Source organism: Plecotus auritus, assembly GCF_963455305.1.
Source record: "Plecotus auritus genome assembly, chromosome: 9".
Lineage (NCBI taxonomy): Eukaryota > Metazoa > Chordata > Mammalia > Chiroptera > Vespertilionidae > Plecotus > Plecotus auritus.
In genome coordinates, this window is record NC_137783.1 from 151,096,141 (window position 1) to 151,121,067 (window position 24,927).

At 58.8% G+C, this 24,927-nt stretch overlaps 2 protein-coding genes across 34 annotated transcripts in view; both read left to right on the forward strand.

The window, feature by feature from the left end:
* The first annotated feature begins 464 nt into the window (after window positions 1–464).
* On the forward strand, window positions 465–16,039 carry RASGRP2 (RAS guanyl releasing protein 2). Of its 6 annotated transcripts, none has more exons than XM_080641660.1 (17): window positions 465–586; window positions 3,027–3,167; window positions 3,826–3,928; window positions 4,382–4,444; window positions 4,752–4,883; window positions 5,617–5,767; window positions 5,967–6,140; window positions 6,278–6,394; window positions 7,682–7,963; window positions 9,348–9,422; window positions 9,749–9,871; window positions 10,121–10,236; window positions 13,775–13,916; window positions 14,234–14,270; window positions 14,589–14,765; window positions 15,597–15,660; window positions 15,818–16,037. In XM_080641660.1, the coding sequence occupies exons 2-16, from the start codon at window positions 3,095–3,097 to the stop codon at window positions 15,653–15,655; spliced, it is 1,824 nt and encodes a 607-aa protein (XP_080497786.1). In that variant the 5' UTR covers window positions 465–586; window positions 3,027–3,094; the 3' UTR covers window positions 15,656–15,660; window positions 15,818–16,037. The 6 variants fall into 6 exon arrangements, with proteins under 6 accessions (XP_080497786.1, XP_080497787.1, XP_080497789.1 ...); XM_080641661.1 differs by lacking the exon at window positions 465–586 and adding an exon at window positions 689–771; XM_080641663.1 differs by lacking the exon at window positions 465–586 and adding an exon at window positions 708–736.
* A 3,662-nt stretch (window positions 16,040–19,701) lies between these two features.
* The window catches only part of NRXN2 (neurexin 2), a 106,051-nt gene continuing 100,825 nt past the window's right edge, over window positions 19,702–24,927 (forward strand). For all 28 annotated transcript variants that reach the window (XM_080687075.1, XM_080687083.1, XM_080687080.1 and 25 more), the window contains exon 1: window positions 19,702–19,896. The gene's annotated coding sequence lies outside the window, so the exon portion shown is untranslated. The remainder of the gene's footprint in view (window positions 19,897–24,927) is intronic.

Genomic DNA, 24,927 nt, shown 5'->3' on the forward strand with positions numbered 1-24,927 from the left:
CAGTCGAGGTGAAATCGGAGGGGGAGGGGCCTGCGAAGGTCGGTGCTTTCTTGACTCCGCCCTCAGCCCCGCCCCACTGCGGCGTTTTAAGGGTCTCTAAGCCGGTGGCTCTGCTTCCACTAAAGTCAGGGAGGGTTTGAGTGGGGGGTGCTCACAGACTGCCTAGACTGGGCCAACGTTGTCCCCACCTCACTTTGGGGAAACAGGACCAGAAAGGGCCTGTTCCTAGGCCCCACGTTACCTAGGTTGAAGTGTGGGGGAGGTCCTGACTCCCCAGCCCTGAGTCAGGGAGGGGCAAGCGTCGGAGGCAGTTTTGGGGCGGGTGGTTTCACAGTAAGTGTGTTTGAACCCACAGTCCGGAAACGGTTACCCGTTCCCCTAGGCCCGGCTGGTGGGGACCCCAACCGCCTGTGGCTGCCCCTCCCCAGTTCCTCCCTGCCCAGGCCTCCGTCTCCAAGCTACGGAGAATCCACCCGCAGCTTGCCGCTGCCCCTTCCCATCTGGCACCAGGCTTCCGGGGCCCCAGTCCCGCCTGTGTGAGTTGGAGCTCCCCCCACATCCCCAGACATCGAGGTCTCGTCTCCAGGTAGCGGCGTTTTCATTCTTCCCTCCCCACAGGGCCCTCTCCTCCCCAAACGCTCCCATCTCGCTAGCCCCTCCCCCGGACTGTCACCAGGACCCGGTGCCCCGTGCCCCCATCTCCACCAGGCCTGTGCCCCGCTGCTCGCAGGAAGAGGTTCGGCCCCAGGTCGGGGTAGCCCCGTGGGAACGGTTTGTTTCGAAAACAGGAACCGGGCCGGGGGCTGGGCGGGGCGCCCCTTCCCCACCGCAATCCGCTTCCTGCCCCTCCCGGCTTCCTCTGCCCAACGCCAGGCAGGGCGGGGGGCACAGGGGCGTCTGGGGTTGGGGGAGAGGGCCCTTGGCTTAGTCCCCCACTCCTCGTCCGGCTCTGCCTGACCTCCGCTCTCCCACCCTCGGCGCAGCCGGTGGCGCAGCCCCACGCCCCGGCCCTGGCTTCTGGGCGGCGCGGCAGGGGAGGGGTTAAGCTGCCGCAGGGACCGCCGCGTGCGGGGCGAGAGGGAGCCCCGGTGGGGGAGGCGCAGCGGCGGTGCGGAGTCCCGCGCAGGGGCGGGGCGGGGAGGGGAGGGGAGGGGAGGGGGCGGCCACGGCACGGAGGCGGGGCGGCGGGGAGCGGGGCAGCGGCGCGGAGAGCGGGCGGGAGCCGCAGCCGCAGCAAGGCGGGCGGGCAGAGCGCACGGAGGTGGCGCCTCCCGGGCCGGGTGCGTACTCCCTGCCCGGGTCCCAAGAGTGAGTGGAGCGTGCGCGGGCGGGGCGCCGCCCTGAGCAGGGCCTGGGCTCTAGGGCCCCGGGGGCGGCGGTGGGCTGGTGGGTGGGGAGTCTGCGGAGGGTGTCGGGAGGGAGCTGCAGAGAGAGCTGAGGCGCCCGGGACAACCCCCGGGAGGGGGCGGCATCGCGGCGCACTCGGCCCTTCCCAGCCAGGTCTCAGTGGGACCTTCCCCCGTGGACACCCCATTTGACATATGAGAAAATTGAGGCTCCGAGAGGCCAAGTGACTCTCAAGGTCACACAGCAAGGAAGAGTCCGAGGGGATGGCTCTGGGCGGATCCTAGGAAAAGTCTGCCCCAGAACTCCTTGGAGGCGCCCCCGCCCCCAGCCCGAGGGGATATGCTAGGGGCGCGGGGCCTTTTCCGTGGCACAAAGCCCTGCCCGTGGCGGGACGGGGGTTGGTGGTAGTGGTGAGGGGTGTTAGGGCGTGTGACCCCAGGGCTGGCCTGGACCGCAGATGAAGAGGTGGTGGTGGAATGGGCGTGTGTGTGTGCGCCCACGGGGGTGTGTGCATATGTGCAAGAGTGTACATGCGTGTAGGCGCACTGTCTGGCGTGTGTGCACACGTGTGCCGATGTCAGCGCTGTCGTGGCTGAGGAGGCAGCCCCATGAGTGGGTTTGCATTCTGAGTAGAGGGCTGGGTATGTGTGCCTGAGGGTCGGAGGTGTGCGCGGGGTGTGGGTGCCATTGTGTGTGTGACACGGAGGATGACAGGCGAATGCCTGAGGCCCGTGTGTGTGTGTGAGCTGGGGCGTCTTGCACCCCAATGTGGGTCCCTAGCCTCGGGTATGGATGAGTGTCTGTCCCTGATGGGTGCATATGGAGTTGCTGGTGGTGCCATACAGGCACTCTCCAGCCCCCACGGCAATGGCGCCCCCTTCCGGGCATCCTACTATGTAGGATGTGTGCGCTCACCGTTCAACTGTGCAGTGTGGAGCCGGTCAGGAGCCCGGGCAGGGGGGAGGGTGGCTTGCAGAAAGGCTGAGCCGGGACCCCTGGGACCTTCACGGAGGAGGTGGCTAGGGAGCGCGTTTCCCAGGCTCAGGCTTCCCGCTGCCGCCTCCGGGCCGCAGCGGGCTCCCCCCCACCCCCGCCCTAGGAATGTTCTACTCCTCTCCCTCTCTCCTCCCCAAGGGCAGGCCCCTGGGGGCCGCTACAGCCCCACCTCCCCTTCCCGGGAGCCCAGGAGGGGGCCAAGCGGGCAGGACGCCTGGGTTCCTACCCCCTCCCATCCCAGAAAGAAATTCCTCCGAGGTCCCCTCAGGCTCTGGGTTCCCAAAATAACCCTGCGGGGGAAGGGAGGCTGGGAGGGAGGGAAGCGAGAGGGGCGCAGAGCCAGGTTGCCGTGGCTGCAGGTGCCTCCGGGGAGAGGGCGCGAGGACAAGAGGGCGTAGGGGGGAGCACCTACAAGCCCCCGGAGTCCCGGCTCGTCCCCATCCCCAGGGAGTCCCTCGGTCCTCTGGCGACTCCGAGGGTGGGCCGGAAGTCTCTGCGCCAGCCCGTTTCCCAACTGCTGGGTTGCACCATCCCGGGCCACACGGTTTAACCGGGGAGTGGCCGTGGCCGACGACTCCGCCCCTGCCCAGCAGGGGGCGTGCCCGCCCCGCCCCGTTCCTGCCCACCGGCCGCTCCCCCGGCCAGCGCCTCCGCGGACTTCCACTCTGCCTCTCCCGGGACAGGGGTCCAGTCCGAGCCCCGTGGGAGGCTCCCGGAGCGCATCCTGGCCCAGCCTACCCCCTCGGCGGCCATGGCGGGCACCCTCGACCTGGACAAGGGCTGCACGGTGGAGGAGCTGCTTCGAGGCTGCATCGAAGCCTTCGGTGAGTGGCGCGGGCGTACCCGCCCAGCCTGAGCCCGGCGGGACACTGACGCCGGACCCCGCTCCCAGGTCAGGCTCTGGCCCCGACCCCTCTCGGCTCCGCATCCCGCATCTTCCTCGTGGAGAGCTCCCCATGCTTCAGAGAGAGAAAATATTTCCTTACCCAGCATGTCGCGTTGAAGGCAGGGATGTGGGTCCCCAGACTCTTGACACACGGGGTGCAGTATCTGCCCCCCCCCCCTGCCCCCTGGGAATCCGGAGGAACTCTCTATCTCCGGCCTGGGAGCTGTTTCCTGCTGATGCGGGTGGCTTATCTGGTGAAGGGGTGCCCCTTCCCCCAAGCACTCAGGAAATGACCTCTGGATTCTTGACCCTGGGGAACCCAGGCTCCTTCCGCCCCAGCTGGTTCCCCTCCTGAGGATGGGCCCCACTCAGACACTCCCCTCCTCCATCCAGTTCCTCGGATCCTGCCTTGTATCTCTCCCACCCTACCTCCTCTTTCTAACCTGCCTCCTGGTCTTGGAATCCTGGGAAAGCAGGAGATTGGGGTGGGGCTGGGGGTGAAGGGAGAAGATACCCCTCTGGCTGAGGGGTAGAGGTTAGAGACCACGGCTGCTGGACAAAGAGTCACCCCGCTTCTCTCTGCCCCTCGGAGTTAGATGACTCCGGGAAGGTGCGGGACCCGCAGCTGGTGCGCATGTTCCTCATGATGCACCCCTGGTACATCCCTTCATCCCAGCTGGCGGCCAAACTGCTCCACATATATCCTTCCTGGGTCTCACCCCACAGCCGAGTCCCCTAGCCAGCCACTGGCCCGGATGGGCTTCACTCTAGAGGCGCCTGCGTCCCCTAGTTCAGGCTTGGCCCAGCCTCCCTAAGGCCTGGGCAGTCCTGACTGCCTCCCCAACCTAGGCCTTGCCTCCCGCTCCCTACCGGCTAGGACCCTTCCCTACTGTCCGCTTGGTCTGCCTCTTGCCTCTCCCAGAAACCAGGCCCTGCTCTCAGCTGCCCCCAGAACCTAGCCCCTTCCCTCTCACCTCCCTCCCCTGCTCAGCGCTCAGCCCTCTCTGCAGCCTCTGTCCAGGGCCTCGGCCTGGGCCTGCCCTACCCCTGCTCCAGGTCCTCCCCCCAGCATTTCTCCTGGAACCAGGCTCCGTCCCCTGCATCCCTTTCTAGATGTAGGCTGCACTCTGGTTTTCCTTAACTCTCTGTCACCTACCAACAATCCCGGAAGGACAACTCCAGCTCCATGCAGGTGAAAACATGTCATTTGGTTAGGTGAGTCCTCCCTCCTGGGGCACCTTCCCCTTCCTCCCCCGCCCCAGGCCCTGGCCTGACGCAGTTGGTCATGCGGGTTTGCCCCCGGCTCTGTCCATGGTGCGTGTGCTGCCACAGGCCTGCCCGTGCTGGTCCTGGCCTAGGTTTTCTGATCTGTCCAAAGCGGGTGGGCAGGGGGGGGGGGGGAAGGACAGAGCCAGGACAGGGGGAACCAGGGTTTGAAGCTCTTTCCCCCTTTTATGGGCAGTTACAATGCCAGGGGCTGGTGGGGGAAGGGCCACCTTGGGTGACTCCCACGCTCCTGCAGGTACTGGATCTCAGCATTCCCAGCAGAGTTTGACTTGAACCATGAGCTCGCTGAGCAGATCAAGGAGTTGAAGGCTCTGCTGGACCAAGAAGGGAACCGCAGGCATAGCAGCCTCATCGACATCGAGAGCGTGTGCGTGGGGGGAGCTTGGGGGCAGGGAAGGCATTCGGCGTCCTACACGGTCCGTGCTTAATAAATGTTTGTTGAATTGAATGAGTGAGGGTCATGTCACTCTTGCTTCCAAGCCGTCTGTGGTTCTCTGTCGCCTTCAAAATGTCTCGGCTGGGGGTTAGGGCCTCTCATGGCATCTGCCTCATCGTCCACAGCCCTGCGCACATCCCACACACCTCATCCTGCAGTCACTCGGGTCCACTCACCGTTCTCCAGCCCTGCATCCTCTCCCGTCACCATGCTCTCTCTGCTCATACTGCTCTTGCGTCTCTGTGTTATCATATGCAGCTCAAGCGTGGAGTGTCTGTGGGCTGGGGGGCGGGGCCCAGGCCTTTCCGGGGCAGGACATGTTGCTCCCTCCTCGGCTCCCCCGTGGCACTTCGTGCAAAGACCTGTACACACACACGCCACGCTGTTTTGTGTTGTTTGCTTCTGTGTCGGTCTCCCTCAGTAGCCTGTGAGCTCCTTGGGGGCAGGAACCATGTCTTGCTCATCTCTGACCCCCAGCGTCTAGCACAGTGCCTGGCACAGAGTCCGCCTTGCATAACTGTGTGTGGGGTGCATGACGAGGGGAGCTTGCAGGAGTTCTGGGGCTGGGGACAGTGTGGAGGGCCTCCAGTCGGCTTGAGTGGCATGTGTCTGCATGAGTGTGGGGCCTCTCCAGCAAAGGGCTCACTGCCCTTGCCCCCCCCAGCCCCACCTACAAGTGGCAGCGGCAGGTGACTCAGCGGAACCCAGTGGGACAGAAAAAGCGCAAGATGTCCCTGTTGTTTGACCACCTGGAGCCCTTGGAGCTGGCGGAGCATCTCACCTACCTGGAGTACCGCTCCTTCTGCAAGATCCTGGTGTGGCCCGAGGGCCTGCGGTCAGGGGTGGGGTGCAGGCTGGGGCTGGGGTCCCAGAAGGGGCAGCATCCTTGGGGGAGGTGGGGTCACAGGGTGGGCGGGTGGTTTCACTATAACCACCGAAAGGCACCCAGAGGGGAGGAGTGGCTATGGGTGAAGGGAGGGGCCCGCCGGGCACTGAGGCTGCTCCCACCCCCAGTTCCAGGACTATCACAGTTTTGTGACTCACGGCTGCACCGTGGACAACCCTGTCCTGGAGCGATTCATCTCCCTTTTCAACAGTGTCTCGCAGTGGGTCCAGCTCATGATCCTCAGCAAGCCCACAGCCCCGCAGCGGGCCCTGGTCATCACACACTTCGTCCATGTGGCAGAGGTGCCTGTCGCTGCCCTGTTCCCTCCCTGCCTCCCCAATTGCCAGGAACCCACTGCCTCCTCTCCAGAAAAGCTGGGCCAGATTCTGGACCCACTCAGTGATGCCCCTCCCCCTTCCACCCCCTCTTTGTCCCCCAGAAGCTGCTACAGCTGCAGAACTTCAACACGCTGATGGCGGTGGTCGGGGGCCTGAGCCACAGCTCCATCTCTCGCCTCAAGGAGACCCACAGCCACGTTAGCCCTGAGACCATCAAGGTGCCTGGGGCTGGGGGGGTCAGGCCCTGGGCTCCGCCTGCCTTCCCAGGTCTGGCTTCCCTGGGAACTCACAGCAGCGAGTGCTGGGCACTCCTGCCCTCATTTGACGGATGGGGAAACGGAGGCTCGGAGGGGTCACATGCTTTTGCCATGTTATACAATGGAAGTGGCAGCACGCGGGCTCACAGGTCTGCCTGACTCCAAAGCTTGTGTTTTCGCCTCCCTTTATCTTGCTTAACGTATTAGGTGACATACACATAGAAAAGTATAGAGAACATATGTACACTTAAAAGACAAACGATAAAGAAAACACCTGTGTAGCCAGCACCCAGGTCAAGAGATAGAACATTGCCGAAACCGGTGTGGCTCAGTGGATAGAGCGTCGGCCTGCGGACTGAAAGGTCCCGGGTTCGATTCCGGTCAAGGGCACGTACATTGGTTGCGGGCACATCCTCAGTGGGAGGTGTGTAGGAGGCAGCTGATCGATGTTTCTCTCTCATCGATGTTTCTAGCTCTCCATCCCTCTCCCTTCCTCTCTGTAAAATATCAATAAAATATATTAAAAAAAAAAAAAAAAAAAAAAAAAAAAGGAGAAGAGATAGAACATCAACAGCCCCAGAAGCTCCCAGCCCCTCGGAGCATCACTCCCTCCCCAGCAGAGGTGACCAATGTCCCGACTGTCTTAAGGATGCCCTGCTTTTCCTTATAGCTTCACCCCTCAGGCATGCACCCCAAAACAATGTGGGTTTTTTGTTGCCTGTTTTTGAACTTCCTATAAATGGAATTGTGTTGTTTACGTTACTTTATATCATCTTTCATGCTTACATTCTGTTATGTGGAACACTCGTTCATTCATTTTCATTGCGACAAAGTGTTTTATTGTAAGTCTACGCCAATGTACGATCTACTCTACAGTTGAACATTTGGGGTTTTCCCAGCTTGGACTGTTAGGAACCACACACCCAAGAACGTTGTTCTAATTATTCCTGCGCTGCTTTGCCTCCGAGCCTCAGTTTCTTCTCCTGTTAAAGGTTGATAACCTGTGGCCAGGCCTGGTGTAACAGGTGTGGTACTTGGCAGTGGGTGTTCCCTTGAACTCATGACCTATTAACTCTGACCCTCAGGGGCGAAGGGAGCCAGTGCTGGGGGACAGTGAGGGAGGATTTTGCCTTTTCACCCATCCCTGACTCATATCCTCATCCTCTCCCACATTTCTAGGGCTGAGTGGAGGGGATGGTTGACCCAGCGATGGCTGTATGTGTGTGACCTTCTGCCCTTTGCCCCCAGCTCTGGGAAGGTCTGACAGAACTGGTGACGGCCACCAGCAACTACGGCAACTACCGGCGGCGGCTGGCAGCCTGCGTGGGCTTCCGCTTCCCCATCCTGGGCGTGCACCTCAAGGACCTGGTGGCCCTGCAGCTGGCACTGCCCGACTGGCTGGACCCTGCCCGGACCCGACTTAACGGGGCCAAGATGAAGCAGCTCTTCAGCATCTTGGAGGAGCTGGCCATGGTGACCAGCCTCCGGCCACCAGTGCAGGCGAACCCTGACCTGCTGAGCCTGCTCACGGTGAGGCCGGGCACCAGGGCTGACAACCACAGCGGGCCCTGGGTTCACACATGGCTGCAGGCCTGGCCAGGGGTTCTTGGTTCGGAGCAAGGGACTAAGATCCAGCCTGGGCTCTGGGCTTGGAGTGAATTCTGAGATGGGCTCCAGGCTCCGGACAGGACTGAGGTCTGCTCTCGAGGTTGGCGTGTGGGCCCTGGGTTGAGTTACTAGCAGTGGGTTGTGTTCAAGATTTGGGGCCAAGGTCTGGATTCAGGGTGCAGGGGTGGTTTCTAAGCATGGCACTGAGCTCTGCGGTTCTGGGCTTGACCTTAGCCTCGGTTTGGAGGTCCAGGGCAGCAGCTGGGTTCTGATCTAGATCTGAACCAGGTTCTAGACGTTGAGCTGCGGCTTAGGTTTTCGGTTTAGACCAGTGGTCGGCAAACTCATTAGTCCACAGAGCCAAATATCAACAGCACAACAATTGAAATTTCTTTTTTTAAAAAAATATATTTTATTGATTTTTTACAGAGAGGAAGGGAGAGAGATAGTAAGTTAGAAACATCGATGAGAGAGAAACATCGATCAGCTGCCTCCTGCACACCCCCCACTGGGGATGTGCCTGCAACCAAGGTACATGCCCTTGACCGGAATCGAACCCGGGACCCTTCAGTCTGCAGGTCAGCGCTCTAACCACTGAGCAAAACCAGTTTCGGCTGAAATTTCTTTTGAGAGCCAAATTTTTTAAACTTAAACTTCTTCTAACGCCACTTCTTCAAAATAGACTTGCCCAGGCCGTGGTATTTTGTGGAAGAGCCACACTCAAGGGGCCAAAGAGCCGCATGTGGCTCGTGAGCCGCAGTTTGCCAACCACTGGTTTAGATGGATCATTAGCTACCCCCAGGCTCTGGACTGGGGTCAGGGCTGAAGTCTGAGCTGGATTGAATTCTGAATGCTGGGTTGGGTTCTAGGTTGGGGGTGAATTTGAGGTCTTGGCTGGGTTCTGACCTGGATTCTTTTCTTTTTTAAAATTAACGGAGAGGGAGAGGGAGAGGGAGAGAGAGAGAAACATCAACATGTATCAGTTGCCTCCCATATGCACCCGACCTATCGGTGTACGGGATGATGGGCTAACCAACTGGGCCGCACCAGCCAGGGCCTGACCTGGCTTCCGGCTGAGACCTTGGCAGTGCACTTTGCTCGCGGTTTAGGCGGAGCTTGGCCTGTGGCCTGTGTGCTGGCTGGCATGTGGCTGCTGGGGGGTGTTCTAAGCTGGCTTTGTCCCGAGTCTGTCTTGTGGCCCGGTCTTGGGCTGAGCCGCAGTCTCTGGTGGGCCTGTGACCTGGGCTCCCGGCAGCGGGCTCCGAGGGCAGCCAGGCCTGAGCTGTGACAGACCCGTGTGTCGCAGGTGTCGCTGGATCAGTATCAGACGGAGGACGAGCTGTACCAGCTGTCCCTGCAGCGGGAGCCTCGCTGCAAGTCGGTGAGAAGCGGACTCTCCTTCTCCACTTGGCCCATCCCCTTCCGCCCCCCCCCCCCCACAGCACTCCCCCGCGCCCCACCCCCGCGTCCTCCTCCCCCAGCCCAGGATGTGAGGGCTTTTGTTTGGGGGGGAGCTTTCCCAGTGGGCGGGGTTAGGTGGGTGTGGGTGGTCCTGGGACAGGCTCAAGCTGAGGCTCCAACTTAGCAGCTGCCTCACCCCTCCTGCCTGTTGCGCAGGCTCCTGTACCCCTGGCTTCTCCTCTCCGCTCCCCTGGGCTCTGGGCTCCCTCACCCCTGGTTCTCGCTCAGGCCTGACCATTCCCACAGCCAACCAGCCCCATCAGCTGCACCCCGCCTCCCCGGGCCCCTGTGCTGGAGGAATGGACCTCAGCGGCCAAACCCAAGCTGGACCAGGCACTCGTGGTGGAACACATCGAGAAGATGGTGGAGGTGAGACCCTGGCGGCAGGCTCTGGAGCCTTAGGACGCTGGCTTTGCCAGGGCACCAGTCCAGGAACCAGCACCGGTGCCAAGTTCAAGGGCCAGCACTCACTCTCCGGAAGGCACGGGGTATGGGAGAGGGAGGTGGCGGGGCGATGGACAGCTGCCCACATCTGGACACCCTTTAACACGGACTGAGAGTGCAGGCAGGATGGGGCTGCTGGGGCTTTATTCTCCTGTTCTCTTCTGTGTCCCCAAGTCTGTGTTCCGGAACTTTGACGTCGATGGGGATGGCCACATCTCTCAGGAAGAGTTCCAGATCATCCGAGGGAACTTCCCTTACCTCAGCGCCTTTGGGGACCTCGACCAGAACCAGTGAGGAGGGCTGGGGGCCGGGGAGAGGGAAGGCAAGCTCACTTCCCCTTGGGGTTCAGTTTCCTTCTGTGCACGATCAGGCCATTGGACCAGATGCTCTTGGCAGAGAAAGCTACCCCTGTGGGAAGGAACTCTTATTTGGGGTCACAGGGCTCCTGAAAGCAGCCAGGCCTGTGGCTCACCCATTCAGACAGATGGGGGCTCCACCTGCATCTTACAAAGACGGTGGCCTGGGGACTGTTTCTCCACAAATGCCATTTCATTTGCGGGGCTCCCAGCTGGCACACAGTGTGGGCAAGTTGAATCCCTGGGTAGCCTGTTTTAATGAATAGATAAGAAAGGCCTGTAATTAGCACCCACTTGCTTATCAACAATTCACAAGCTGACAATTTGGACAAACAGCTGGTTGTCTGAGGTAGGTTAAATGTGCCCCCTGCGATCATAATCATATCTGCTTTGCTGAACAGATAAAATTACAATCAACATTTACAGGTCAAGATATTTTTAAATGTTGATCTGTATTTAAAAACCATTTTTTTTTCCATAATGCAAAAATCCCTGGTTTAAAAAAATCAGGTAGGAAAATAGATTTGTAATAAACAAAGTGTATAAAGTAAGAAGTGGAAAGTTGCCTTCCTCCTTTCCTATCTGAAGAGGTTATTATCATAACTTCCTAGTAAGACCCTTGGCAGGGTTCCTGGTTTGGCAATATGTGTATCCTTCCAGTCTTTTTTTTGTTTGTTTTTTTTCTTTCATGCATGTGCAAATTGACAGCTTTTGTTTGCCTGTGTTTGTGTCATGGACAAACAGAATTATAGCATAAATCCAGCTCTGCCCATGGTGTTGGTTTTAATTGTTTTGTTTCTCCACCCAAAGTTGAGACAGAGTTCCATGTTATCTCCCTGGGTGGGGTGGGTGTTTTTTTTTTTTTGTTTGTTTTGTTTTTTCAGGCCACATTTTCAGTGAGGATGCAGCCCTCAGAGACCTTGGAGGCCCAGCTTCAAGCTGGAGTCTCAGCCTTAGCTCCCCACCACCTGCAAGGCCACCGCCTTGGGCCTCCCCTGGTTGGGTATCAAAACCCAGCACCTGGCCCTGGCTGGTTGCCAGCTAGATCCCCAGTAGGGGGCATGCAGGAGGCAGCTGACTGATGTTTCTCTCCCTCTCCCTTCCTCTCTCTCTCAAATCAATAAAAATATACTTACACACACACACACACACACACACACACACACACACACACACCCTACCACCACCACCACCACCACCAGCAATCGTAATAAAACCAGCACCCGGCTCGCCAGGAGGGAGACCAGCAACCCAGTGTTGGGGCCCAACTCACTGCCTCAGCTTGAAGCTCCCTCTTTGGTTCTGGAACTTGGGGGTTTCCATTTTTTTTCTTTCAAACTCGCCTATGCATTTCAAGCTGTTATTTATTTATTTATTTATTTATTTATTTATTTATAAAAATATTTTATTGATTTTTTTACAGAGAGGAAGGGAGAGTGATAGAGAGTTAGAAACATCGATGAGAGAGAAACATCGATCAGCTGCCTCCTGCACACCTCCCACTGGGGATGTGCCCACAACCAAGGTACATGCCCTTGACCGGAATCGAACCTGGGACCCTTGAGTCCGCAGGCCGACGCTCTGTCCACTGAGCCAAACCGGTTAGGGCTTAAGCTGTTTTTTCTATTTCACCAGCACCTCGGTGTTTGTAGCGGTAAGGGTTTCAGGTGTGTTTGTTGGTTTTAGTCACTATCTTGGCAGAACTGCATGCCACGCTTCTTTTTGCTTTTGTTTTCCACTTAAACCTGGACATCTCTTCATGCCGATTCACGTAGGACTACGTCATCCTTTAGAACAGCTTCCGAGTAATCCGTGGTGCAGCTGGGCATCCTTTACCTCGCCGTTCTTCCGCTGATGGATGCGTAGGCTGTGCCCAGTTTTCGCTGTTCACATGTGTGGGCTGTTGTGGGCATCTTTGGGCGATGCACTCAGGCCACTGTTTCTGTAGGAGAAATTCCTAGAAGTGGGATAATTGAATCAAAAGATATGCACATTCTGAATGAGGAGAGAGACTGCCAAAGTGACCTCAGGCGAGGTGGTGCCAGCTTGCGCCCTCGGCAGCAGCGAACGAGTGCCCATTTCCCAGCTTCCCTGCCAACAGCGGACTCTATAATAAGCTTTACAATTTTGCCAGTTTAATTGGCAAATGGTGTCTTGGTTAAATCCGCATTTCTTTACCACGAGTGGGGGGAGGATGTCTTTTCATATGTTTATGGGCCACTTACATTTCTTCTGTTAATTGCCTGTTCATAGTCTTCGTCCGTGATGCCACTGGGTTTGTTGGTCTTTTTCCTCATTGATTTTTAGAATCTCTGTTAATGGATATTAACCCTTTGCTGTCGAATGTGTTTGCAAATATTTTCTTCCAGTCTGTCATTTATGTTGTCTTTTCCCGTATAAAAATTTTTAAAAATGTTGTGTGTTCAGTATGTCAGTCTTTTTCTTTGTAGCTTCCTAGATTTGTGGTATGTGCAGAAAGGCCCTCCCCCCCCCCTCAAGATTCCAAAAAGATTCTCTTTAACCTTTTCAGATTCTTTGATAATTTTTATTTTTTCACACTGGCGTTCTCAGGTCAGTGGGTTTTTGGTTTTCATGCACAGAATGAGGTAGGAATCCAGGCGTCTGTTTTCTCCTAACTGGCCAGTTGCCCCAATGCCCCTGAACTCGAAGGACCACCCGGATCCCACCATGGAGTCCCAGATCCCATGGGTGGAGGTTTGCAGCAAGGACCAGCCTCAGCAGCAGAAACAGCTCCCGGTAGCCCGGGACCCCGTGACTACCCAGACAAGGTCACAAATGCTTCATGTGCGCTATCTCACTTAATCCTCCCCCCCCTCCCCCGGCCTGAGGTGTAGGAACGATCATTATCCTCATTTAGAGAAGAGGAAACTGAGGCACAGACAGCTCTCACCAGCTGGAGGTCACACAGCCAGGAAGTAGTGGAGCCAGATGTGATTCGAGGTCTGTGGATCTGCAGAGCGCATGCTCACTCTTTTCCTAATGGCTGAGAAAGGGATTCTGCAGGGAGCCCTGGAGAACGCGGAGCACTGACCACAGGGGTCTTTCCGGCAGGGTGATGGGAGTTCCTGGCCCCAGAACTCCTCAGAGACCTCTTTAATCATCGGGGCTCTGAGCTGGTGCCTGTCAGAGCTCAGTGTGGGGAGCAGAGGCTGATAACCGGGGAAAGAGCATGCCCTTTGCGTTTGCACACCGACTCCGAGCAGGGGGCAGGGCAGGGATGACAACCTCCGTTTTCTGGGGAGGAAACCCAGAAGTGACTTGCCCGAGGCCACACAACTGGTTAGTAGCAGCCGCGACAACTGTCTGACGCCAGCCCAGTGTTCTTTCTCTTCCCTGCACCAGGGGTCAAAACCAGGCGTTTGGTGAGGACCTTTCATTTGGGAGGGGGTTTTCCCAGCGGGTGGGTGGTCCTGGGGAGGGCTCCAACGGCGGTGCTCCCCTCCCCCGACAGGGATGGCTGCATCAGCCGGGAGGAGATGATCTCCTACTTCCTCCGCTCCAGCTCCGTGCTGGGTGGCCGCATGGGCTTCGTACACAACTTCCAAGAGAGCAACTCCTTGCGCCCTGTTGCCTGCCGCCACTGCAAGGCCCTGGTGAGCCCCCGCCCAAGCCACACCCCTCCAGCCCCGAATCACCCACCCGCCCCGCCCTGTTCTCCCTTCTGGCCCCGCCCCTGCCAGAGCCCTCTCAGCTCTCAGCCCTGGCAAGCCAGCCTCATTAATTTCACCTGCCTCTCCTCTTGCTCTCCTGCATCTAACCCTAACCTAACCCTAACCCTAACCCTAACCCTAACCCTAACCCTAACCCTTAAGGGCCCAGAGAGGGTCAGGCCCAGGCCCTGCCCCGGAGAAGGAAGAAGTAGAATCATCACCTATACATACCTCCCCAGCACGGCCCTTCTCTGTTTCAGATCCTGGGCATCTACAAGCAGGGCCTCAAATGCCGAGGTGAGATGGCATGGCGGGGCTGCTAGGCTGACTTTTAGGGAAGAGTTACTCTCTGGGTGAGGACTCTTATTTTGGTGGGGCAATGGCAACAGAGTGAAGTCCCTTGGAGCCAGGGAGGTGATGATTATATGTGAAGGGTTTTTGGAGAGGGCATAGAATGGCAAGTAGGATCAAGAGAGTACTTTGGAAGGATACTTTTATTTTGATGGGGCAGCTGCTCAGGAGCAAAGGAACCTGGGGAGAGGTGCAGGCCTAAGAATGGGATGGAGGGTGTTCTGACCCCTGGCCTGGGCTGGGCTCCCCATCTGCCTCCCCCAGCCTGTGGTGTGAACTGCCACAAGCAGTGCAAGGATCGCCTATCAGTGGAGTGCCGGCGCCGGGCCCAGAGCATGAGTCTGGAGGGGTGTGCATCCTCACCCTCACCCACACACACCCACCATCGCACCTTCAGCTTCTCCCTGCCCCGCCCGGGCAGGCGCGGCTCCCGGCCTCCAGGTAAGAAGAGGTCTCATTCTGTATTGGCCTGTGGAGGGAGGAAGGCAGGGCCAGGATGGAAACCATTTCAGAGTTTGTATAATTCTCTTATTTTGGTAGGGTGATGAAGAGGGTTGGACTGGTAAGGGTGCCAGAAGGTAGCCAAGGAACCCTAACCTTCTGAGGCTGAGGAGGAGAGAGACTTTAATATATAAAGAAGAGTAAAAATGAAAGAGACTTCCAGATTCCAGTCACACTCTTATTTTGTTAGGGGGATTGGCAATGGATTGGAGAGGGAGTTATGTGAGCCATTTACCTGCATTTTCTTGTTTGGCTGCTCTGGACACATTTTGAGAATTCTAAGCCCCTTACCCCAAAAATCACCTGCAGCTCTCTGGGGGTCTCTGGTGGTTTTAGGTCAGTTTGCTGAATGATAATTCCTCAAATGATTATTTTGCTGAGAGCAGTCTGAACAACTGTGTTAAACTGGGGTCTAAGGCCGTTGACCACAACCTTTCGGATCGGCATAAGTCCTCAAAAATAGAAAAGATAAAACCATTTGCATGGAACCCTCCAGAAGTGCTGGTGTCTCGAATGTGAAACGCACAGAATTGACATTTAAGCAAACTGCACTGACAAATCTGTGGCTGCGAAGAAGCTGCGGCAAAATGAAAACTTAGAAGAACCTCAAAAATTGGGCCTTTTGGTCATTCAATGAATTGACTTTTGGTGGATGGGTCTGCTTCCGGGATGGGGCTGGGTGCCTCCTATGAGTGGGGCAAGGGCTGCTGAAGGCACGGGACCCAGGAGTAGATCCTGTGATGAACACCCCCACCCCCGACCCCCCTGCAGAGATCCGAGAAGAGGAGGTACAGACGGTGGAGGACGGAGTGTTTGACATCCACTTGTAATGATGGTGAGTCCTCCCACAGCTTTGGCCAGAGCCTCCACACTGGGGGTCGGGGGTGAGGGGTGGGGTCCGGGAAAGGGCGCTCTGTCCGAATGGCCTGGGCCAGGGGGACTCCTACTTTTCGGGGCAGGATCTTCCTCACCACCTGTTTTTCTCTTCCCAGCTGTGACTGGATCAAGCATTCATGCCTGCCTTGGAGCAAAGACCGGGACCGGAGCAGGGAGCCGGGTGCTGGGGCAGCAGGCTGGGCTGGGGGGTGGGGCATGAGGGTGGCATGTGGCTGAGGGCAGGGCCAGGGCTGGTGTCCCTAAGGTTGTACAGACTCTTGTGAATATTTGTATTTTCCAGGAATAAAAAGGCCCGTGTCATGAACCTAGACCATCAGAGCCAAGACTCCTGGAGTGGGTGTTGGAGGGGGGTGCCGGGACTAGAATGTTGGAGTGGTCAAGTCTGTAGTCAGAGAATCTTGGGAGATCTGAGGTCTCGTGTGTCTGGAATCTTGGGGGGACTAGAAGCCTGGGGGATAGAACCTTAGGACCAGAAAACCTTGGAACTTAAGCATCTTGGAGAGGCTCTGAAATCTCGAGGAGTCCAGAATCTCGGGGCCTAAAACTTGAAACTAGCACTTCTTTGCTCCCGGACTCACTGGGCCCAGTGGTTTGGGGTAACCAGAGCCTTCAGCCCAGTCCAAATTCCCTTGCTTGACAGGTGGCCTTTCAGCTCCTGTTTGAATTCTTCCAGCCATGGGGAGCTCACTGCAGAGAATCCTGGGAGGGGAAGGGCTGCCCTGAGTGCCAGCTGGGGGCGAGGGGGGGGGCAGGAGGGAGGGACCTGGGCAGCTTTCCTGCCTGGAGGTGGGGGGGGGGGGCTGCACTTGGGCTTGCAGCCTGCAGGCCTGGTGCTGCTGCCAGCCGGAAGGACAGTGACTTCCAGAGGAAATGCATATTGATCCTGCTCTCAGCCTCCTGTGGCCTCTCCCAACCCAGCTCCTCCCTCCTGGGGTTGCGGCACAGAGGTTTTGGGGGGTCAGTGCTACCCGAGGAAGGCCAAGGCCAGTTCCAAGGCTGGTCTAGGTTAGGAGGGTGAACGGGGGTCTTCTGAAGGGTTTGAGACTGGGCCAGGCTGCCCCTGGGGTCAGGATTGTCCAGACAGCAGCGCTGGGAGTGGGTGCTGCTTCCCAAACCCCCCGAACTTGGTGTGCCCTACAGCAGCTGTGGGTGGTCCTGGGGGTGGAGGCCTAAGCACCTGACTCGCACATGCAAAGCTCAATATCTGTGGACCTGGCGGTGGCCTCGGCCCCCTCCCTCGGGGTTCCCTGACCCCATGCCCTCTTCCCCTTTGAGACGCACGCCCCCTGGCCTACTCCTCAGCTGGGTCCCCTTCTCCCACCCGGTTACTTTTCAGCCCCATGTTGGCCCCCAAGCCTTGTCCTCCATTGGGTCCCCCGCTCTGTCCCTCCTTCCATCCTCAACCCCCTCCCGCCCTTCCCCCTCTGAGGCTGTAATATCCGTTTCACGATTTGGGGGCTGAGTTGCTATAACAACAGACGGTGATTGTGTCGTGAAGAGCAGCTCTCTCCCTGAGCTGCCCGCCTCCCGTGCTGCCTCCATCCCTGCAGCCTGTGGCCTCCCCTCCCCACCACCCCCAGCCCCAGCCTGGCCTCTTCCCAGTGTGTGTGTGTGTGTGTGTGTGTGTGTGTGTGTGCGCATAAACGTGCCCAGGGCCGACCCGCCTGGGAATGTGAATGTGCCGTGGGACTGTCTGTTCATGGTTGTATGTGTGAATCCGGTGTATGCGCTTCACATTGTGTATGTGCATGTGTGTGCTCAGACACGCACGCTGCATTAGCTGCATTTCCCCTTCACCTTGTGAGCCCACTGGACTTTGCACCAGAGAAGGGCCACATTGGGGGGGGGGTGCAATTGGGGAGGGTGTCTTGAGGTGGTGGGTCCCAACTGCATTAGGTAGTCTGAACCTTGGGCCTTGGGGGAGACATCCTTGTAGCTGGGGGGAGGGGCAGGGAGGTGCAGCAGCTGTCAGGTGACCTTTCCTGCCCTTGACAGGCAAAGGTGGCCCAGGGAGCTGGGGAGGGGGACAGGAGACGAATGTTCATGCTCACTCTTACATTCTTTCCTGGCCCTGTCCTCCTGACACCCTCCCCACACCATCTATAAGAGTCTGAGAGACGTTCTGTGAATCACTGCACCTGTCTGTCCATGTATGCCACGGTGCCTGACTGGATGAAGCTGTGTGTGTGCGCGCGTGCTGCAGGAGGAGGAGGGAGTCAGGGGGGATGGGTGGGGCAGTGGGCTGTGGGGTCAGAGGCCTTTCACATCCACAGGCCCTGACTCAGCAGTTCCCGTTCTCTGGCTCCTTTAGTGGCCTTGGTGGGGCCAGCCTGAGGGTCTCCCCGGGTCTGGCTCAGGGATCTCTCTTCCCGACCCCTAGGAAACACCCCCTGCAGCCTGGGTTACAGGCTGGGGAGGGAGACCTCTGGTAGGTGGGTGTCCTCACTCATCTACGCAATAATTGACCACTCTGTGCCGAGTGCCTCAGGGGGAGGATGACCCATGGCAGGCCCTCTGTGTGCACCTGTTCCCCTGGACGTGCCTTGGCCTCTGAGTGTGCAGGCACCTGTGTGCACAAGTTTGTGTGTGTTCTTCAGCAAGCACGTGCTTCCTGTGGGTGACTTACCCTGTGGGGCATTTCTGCAGCTGTCCCTTGTGCGGCTTTGGGAGTGGCTGTGTGCACATGGGTAGGTGTGCATGGCTGTGAGTGTGCGCTGCAGGCTCATGCATGCATTAGTGGTTGAATGTGAGTGTGTTTTGCATGTTCCTCTGGCTAAGGAAGCACCAATTACCACTGGCTGTGCAGATCACAGACCCCGCAGCAGAAATCAGGATCCTGGAGTGAGCTGGCAGGATGGTCTGGTACACGCGCGTGCGCGCGCACTTACACACACACACACACACACACACACACACACACTGCTTCATTCAAAAACCCACTGTCCAACTTTGTGGTACACAAAAGGTGCTAGGTCCCCCTTTTATTGGCTGAGTGAGTGAAGGGGTGTCCCATTCCTCCCATACTAATACACACATACTAATACACACATGCTAGTACACGCATGCATAGTGATGCGATGCCCTGACGGGAAGAGCTTCACCCCAGCACCACACTCACCCTGAGACTCATGGTTGGGAGAACAGAAAAGGGGGCGGCTGTCAGTTTCCCTTCAGGGTGATGTGCAGTCGCGTCCCTGCCCTTAAACCTACTCTTACCCCAGTCCAGCGTTGCAGGCAGGACTGGGAATCAGGCTTCAAACTCTGGGATTCCCGTGAGGCAGGGCTGGGAAACCCCAAGCCCCTAGGTCTACCCCGCCCCCTCTCGGCCTTTCCCACTCTCACCGCCTCTGTCCTCCCAGCAAAGACACTGCCTCCTCAGTGCCAGGGCAGCCTGGGGGCCCTGGGCGGTGGGAGGTCGAGGCCAGGCAAGAGGCTGGAAAGAGCCCCCAGCAGCCACAGGCAGGGTCCCCTTCCCTAGGCTCCTCGTTAGTACGGGCCCGCCCCTGGGCATAGCCAGCAGAGGGCGCCGCGGCCCGGGTCCCACACCGGTTCGGCTCGCTTGGTGCCCACGTGGGAGCCCACAGACTCCTCTTCGGCTCGTCCCGCCTCTGGGCGCTGCCCCTTGGGCCCGCCGGCCGGGAATGCGGGACCCGAGGACCCAACCCAATGGGCGAGAGGGTACGGCACTTGGGTTTCCAGAAAAGGCATTGGGGCTGGGTTGAGCGGCTGCCAGTTTGGGGGCCCGGGCTCCAGGGGTAAAGACCGCGAGCGGCAGGTAAGAGCTCGGATGCCCTGGGGCCGGGATGCCTGGGTCCCTCGCGCGGGAGGGGAGTGGGCCTGTGGAGCCGCCGGACTGGCGGCTTCTGCGCCTTTGCATTGGCTGCGCCGCTCGTCCATTAGCGCAGCCTGGTCCAATGGGCGCGCCTGGGGGGCGGGCCCTGGTGCTGATGCTGCCGTCAGTCGGTGTTGCAGGGATGCGGCGGCGGGAGCAGCCGCCCTGACTCGCGGAGCATCCTCCTCCGAGCGGCACCGCGGCGGGGCGGGCGGGGACGCGGCGGGGAGCGAGAGGCTCGAGGCAGCCGACGCCGCTGGCCCCGGTTGTGTCACCCGCCAGAGACGGGGCGGCTCCGGGGTTCTGATCCCCACCCTTAAGTTCCTGGAGCCCCCAGACCAGGTACGGGGGGCGGAGGGGGGGTGCTGCGGCGGAGATGGGCGGGGGGCGGGAGCCGATCCGCGGAGGAAAGCGATCGGAGGGGCGGGGGAGGCTGGAAGGATAGATTGGGGGGCGGGGGCGCTGCCGCTGCGAGGCTGGCTGGGTGACAGAGGAGGCTAGGCGGCTGGGGGCTGGGGGTCGGAGCCTCCCTGTGGAAGGGGCACTGGCCCTGAGCTAGGGTGAATAGAGGTGGGGGAGGAATGGGGCGAGGAGGCAGGGCTGTGAGGGAGGCTCTGAAGAGGGGGGTCCCCAGTCTGTGCTAGCCCCAAGGTCTGGAAGCAGTGCTTGGCCAGAGGGGCTGGGAAGCTGTTGTGCTCCGAAGGGTCTGCAGGGGAGAAACCAGCCAGGAGCTGGGCTTCGTGGGAGGAGGTGAGGGGGCTGGAGAGGGGAAAGCGAGTAGTGGAGAGGCAAGGAACTGGGGCCAGGCCAAGGGCTTCCTACTGGGGGGCACCCCTGAGGACCAGGCTTTACTGGGGGATGGGAGCCAAGGAGAGGTTATTGGGAGGGAGCAGAGGGGAAGGTGCCAAGGTGTTGAGGCAGAGATGGGTCTGTGCTGGTGGAGAGCGCGGAGAGATGGGGGCCTGAGGAAGAGGAGGGGAAGCTTGTGGGGGGGGGGATGGGGTGATCAGAGGAGACTGGGAAATCCGTAGGAGGGGGCTGCGCTGGGGTGGGAATGCTCGGGCGGTGACAGGGTTATGGTCAGAGAGTACTGCAGGGAGAGGAAGCTGCCGGGCCTGGGCTAACCTCCACCCCCAGAGAGGAGGGGACCTTTTCTCAAGTCCCTGCCTCCTCCCCACACTGATGTAGACATCTGCCCTGGGTTCTCTGGGCTGGAGTATGAGCCCTTACACCCTTGAGAGGTCCTAGAAGGCAACATTGGCTTTGGGGGGCTGCTGTCTCCTGTACTCTCAATCCCCACCTGAGTCCTGGCTGAGGGCATTTGGGGCTTCGCTGAACCAGCAAGGGCCGGGATGGGCTGCTCCTTGGTGCCCAGAGGTGGATGGGGGAGCTGTCCAGACCGGGAGTGAGGAAACCAGCCTTAGGGGCTGGGTCTCGGCTCTCAGTCCTCCTGACTGCCGAGGGGGCTTCTGTACACCTTTGGTTTTGTGTGTGTTGGGGGTGGGGTGGGTGGGCGAGGACCTCTCATTCATTCCTGCCCCTCCCTCTTGTGCACCTTCCAGGGTCTGAGCATCCCTTTTGGGGGAGGGCGGACTTGAGGGGTTTGCATTCTCTACCGGCTGCCAGGGGAGGAGAAAGGGAGAAGGGAGGTCTGCTGGCCTGTTAACCAGGATGCCTTCTGTTTCGTGGGTGCCTCAGCCACTCAGGTCCCGGCCTCCTCCTGCCTCCAGGCATGCTGGTGTCTGAGGCTGTGCTGGCTCTTCCGGGGAGCAGGGGAGAAGGGCCATTCCTGCCAGAGGAGGTGTTCTCAGACCCACTCTGTCCTCAGATCCGCAGGGGTGGGTGGGATGTCAGCGGGTGGCCCTCCAGGAGCCCCGGCCTGCACTGGCTTCTTGGCCTGGGCTGAACCCACACTCTGGCTCCCTGAGGAGGGGCTGGCTCTGGAGGGGCTGCTGGAGACCTCTGTTTCCTCCAGACTCTGTGTCTGCCCAGGTCCAGCTGCTCCCTCCCACCTGTCTTTGCCAGTGACACAGACAACCTGACACTGATCCATATGTTCTGTGGTCCCCAACCAGACCCCCACCTACACAGGCACACGCACCTGCGTACACAATACACCTCCTGGCAGCATGCCGCCCACTCTCCCGCCCAGAGAGACTGCCACCTCACAGCCTCAAAGACCTCCCCAGGCGCCTGCTGCCATGTACATGCTACACGCATGGCCCCTATACACTCCCAGAGCCTCAACGCCACACTGTCGGCCTCCCTGTTCCCATCCCTCCATCCCCCTCCCCAGGGTCCCGGTCACCTCAAGCACACTTAGACTCTTCCATACACGCCTTCACTCCCTGGGACACACCCTCCCCTCCCAGACACCCACCCATGCACATCCTCCCACACACATCAATCCCTCCCACACCCTCACAGGCCATCATTAAGTAACATGTGCCCTCCGGGTCCTAAGCACTTTACCCCAGGCCTTTGTGCATGCACGTGTGTGCGCACACCGGCACACACTCATGCATGCTAGCAGCCCCGTTAAACCTTGGCTCACCCCTAAGCTTCTCTCTCACTTACATTCTCTCTCCCTCACTTGCTCTCATATCTTTGTACCCCTGGAAAGCCCCCTAAACCCCAGGCCTTCCTACCCCTCCTGACCACAACCACAATCCCTCCTGGTCCAGTCTACTGCTCAGCCACACCTGGCCTTCCTCAGACCTTCCCATTTCTAGGCGCCCCCACCTCAGCACTCACCCTCACCCTCAGAGCCTTACCCCTGCCTCGCGCTGACCATGCTGTCCATTCATTCCCAGCTCCGGAGCCCAGTCCCCATGGGGACACCCTGACTGTGTCTCACAGGCAGCCAACCCTGCTGCTCCATCTGTTGGGGCGCTCCCTGCCTGGCCTTGTCCACACGGGCGGGCCTGTGAGCTCTCGAAGACTCATTCAGCAAATAATCCTCGTCATTTACAAAGCCACCACCACTTAACACTGCGGGGTGGGGTGGGGTGAGAGCGATGCTACCCGGGCTCAGCTCTGGCCCCTCAGCGAGCCTCAGTTTCCTCATCTGTAAAATGGGGGTCCTCCTATCTACCTCATGGGTGTTTTTTTCACTGGCTAAAGGAGATGATTAGGATAATAATCACAGAAACAAGTGTATCGGTTGTAGACCTGCTGGGAGCCGGGCGCTGTGCTCAGCGCTCCGCGAACTGTACTTGGTCTCACGCATTTGTCAGGCACATGTGAAGCCTGCAGTGAGGAGCCGCTCGTGGCATCCTTGTCATAACCGTCCACACACGTACCTGCCATGGAAACCACATTTCCAGGCGCCTCATACTCACTCACAGGCTGCCCTAAAATCCATCTGTCTCCTCTGCATGGCTGGGGCGTCAGAATCCCGTGGCTGTGCCCAGCACAGGGGTGGGCACGGGGGTGAGCTCACCCTTCCCACCGCCTACCCCTCTGCCCCCAGGCAACTGTGTTCACCCCCCACGCCGCCAAGTCATTCAGTTACACCTCGGTCCTCAGCCCACCCATCTCCGCAGCCCACCCATCTGGCAGCAGCTTCCTCACGCACACCTCACACTGCCACCTCTTGTGCCCAGCCCCCTTCCCGCTTCTCTTCTTGGACAGAGACCTGCTCAGGGGGACCTGTGCGCCCAGCCACGCTGCTGGGGAACGCCCGCCAGTCTTCAGACCCCTTCCTCCATTCTCCCACCTTCCTGGGCAGGAGGAGGTGCCAGCAAATAGGAGAGGGCCCCGGGGGAGAAATCTGAGTCCCGCTCTGCCACTTACAAGCTGTATGACCTTGGGGGGTCCTCTGTGAGTGTCAGTTTCACCGTCTGTAAAAGGGGGCAGTGATAAGACCTGCCTTGCTTACTTCCCTCGCTGGGTTCTGGTGAGAATCAAAGGAAACACGAGACACACGGAATTTTGCAAACTGTAAAATGCTGAGATGAGGAGTTTTAAAAGTACTCATTAATATAACACATACTTTTCACTTCAGGCTATGCTAGGTACTGTATTAAACGCTTTGCATATATTCTTAATTTTGACGCCACCATTATTTCCTCTATTTTACACATAAGAAAACCGAGGCCCACAGAGGCTAAGGAACTGGCCCCAGGTCACACAGCTAGACAAACGGGAGAACTGCTATTGGAACCCAGCTCCGGACTCAGCGTCTCTAACCACTGCACTACCTGTGGACACGCAGGAGGGCTCTGTCTCTTCTAGGTCATCAGGGCTGGGAGGAGGGAGCAGGGAGGGGAGGTGGGGACTGTTTGCAGCCCGCCAACCCTGCCGAAGGTTTTAGGGAGGCGAGGCGACCCTCCAAAACACATTGTGTGACTGGAAGGGACCTCAGGGCTCAGCTAGTTGGACGTCCCCCTTCCGTGTGATTCACGAGCCACGAGCCCCGTCCTGAGCGCCTCTGAGCAGTAGTCATCCTGCCCCGGCTCACACACCTCCGCAGACGGGGAACACGCCATCCCCCGGAGGCAGCCTACTCTACTGTTGGCTGCTCTGGATTGCCAGCAAGTTTCTCTTTATCTCGAGCCAAAATCTCCCTCCTCATAACAGCACTTCTCCCACCTGTCCGCGCTGCCTTCTGGGGCCTCAGAATGTGTGTAAACCCAGCTCTTCCTCCTGCGCCCGGGGGAGGCCCCTGCTGTCACACTCCCAGCTGGCATGATAGGGAGCTGGCAGGGGAGAGGACAGCCAGAGGGAGGCGGGCATTCCCATGGCTGGAGGTGTGTGTGTGTGTGTGTGTGTGTGTGTGAGAGTGTGTGGTGTGGATGTGACCGGAGAGGGGTGGAGTGGATGCTGGGAGAAGGCCCCTGGCCAGAGCAAGTGGACTGTCTCACCCTGGAAGCTGCACCCGCTTGCACAGTTTGCACTGGTGGGTACGGGCCTACGGCCTTTGGCCAGACGGGAAGCCCAGTTGTGGGAGAGCAGGCACTGTGGAAAGCATCTGGGATGGAAGGCCAGGGGCCTCGGTTTTAGTTTTGCTCTGCTGCGTGACCCTGGGCAGTCACGGCCCCTCTCTGGGGCTCCATTTCCAACTCAAAAAAAAAAATGAGAGGGATGCACTCCATTAGCTTAGAGGTCTGTGTCTTTCAGGCCTAGGAGCAAACTCAGAGTCTGGCTCATCTTCAGAGGGCAGTGGCCCCTGTGAAGGCCCGATCAGAGAAGGTGGGCTCTGAGCCGTCACTGCCTTGTGGCCTGTGGCCTGTGCTGGGCAGGGGTAAGGCCACTGTTTACTTGCACTCGAACTTAGGCAAATGAATTCATCATTCTAAGTGCAGGCTCCTTGTTTGTTCGCCTGCGGTGACACACCTACCTCCTGGAACTAGAGGGTTAAATGCGCCCACT

Bases quoted from the DNA above. Each gene is read 5' to 3' on its own strand.
- RASGRP2 (XM_080641660.1), top strand. From the start codon at position 3,095: ATGGCGGGCACCCTCGACCTGGACAAGGGCTGCACGGTGGAGGAGCTG. The intron at 3,929-4,381 runs ATATCCTTCCTG...ACTCTCTGTCAC, and splicing joins GCGGCCAAACTGCTCCACAT to CTACCAACAATCCCGGAAGG. The intron at 5,768-5,966 runs GTGTGGCCCGAG...TCCCACCCCCAG, and splicing joins GCTCCTTCTGCAAGATCCTG to TTCCAGGACTATCACAGTTT.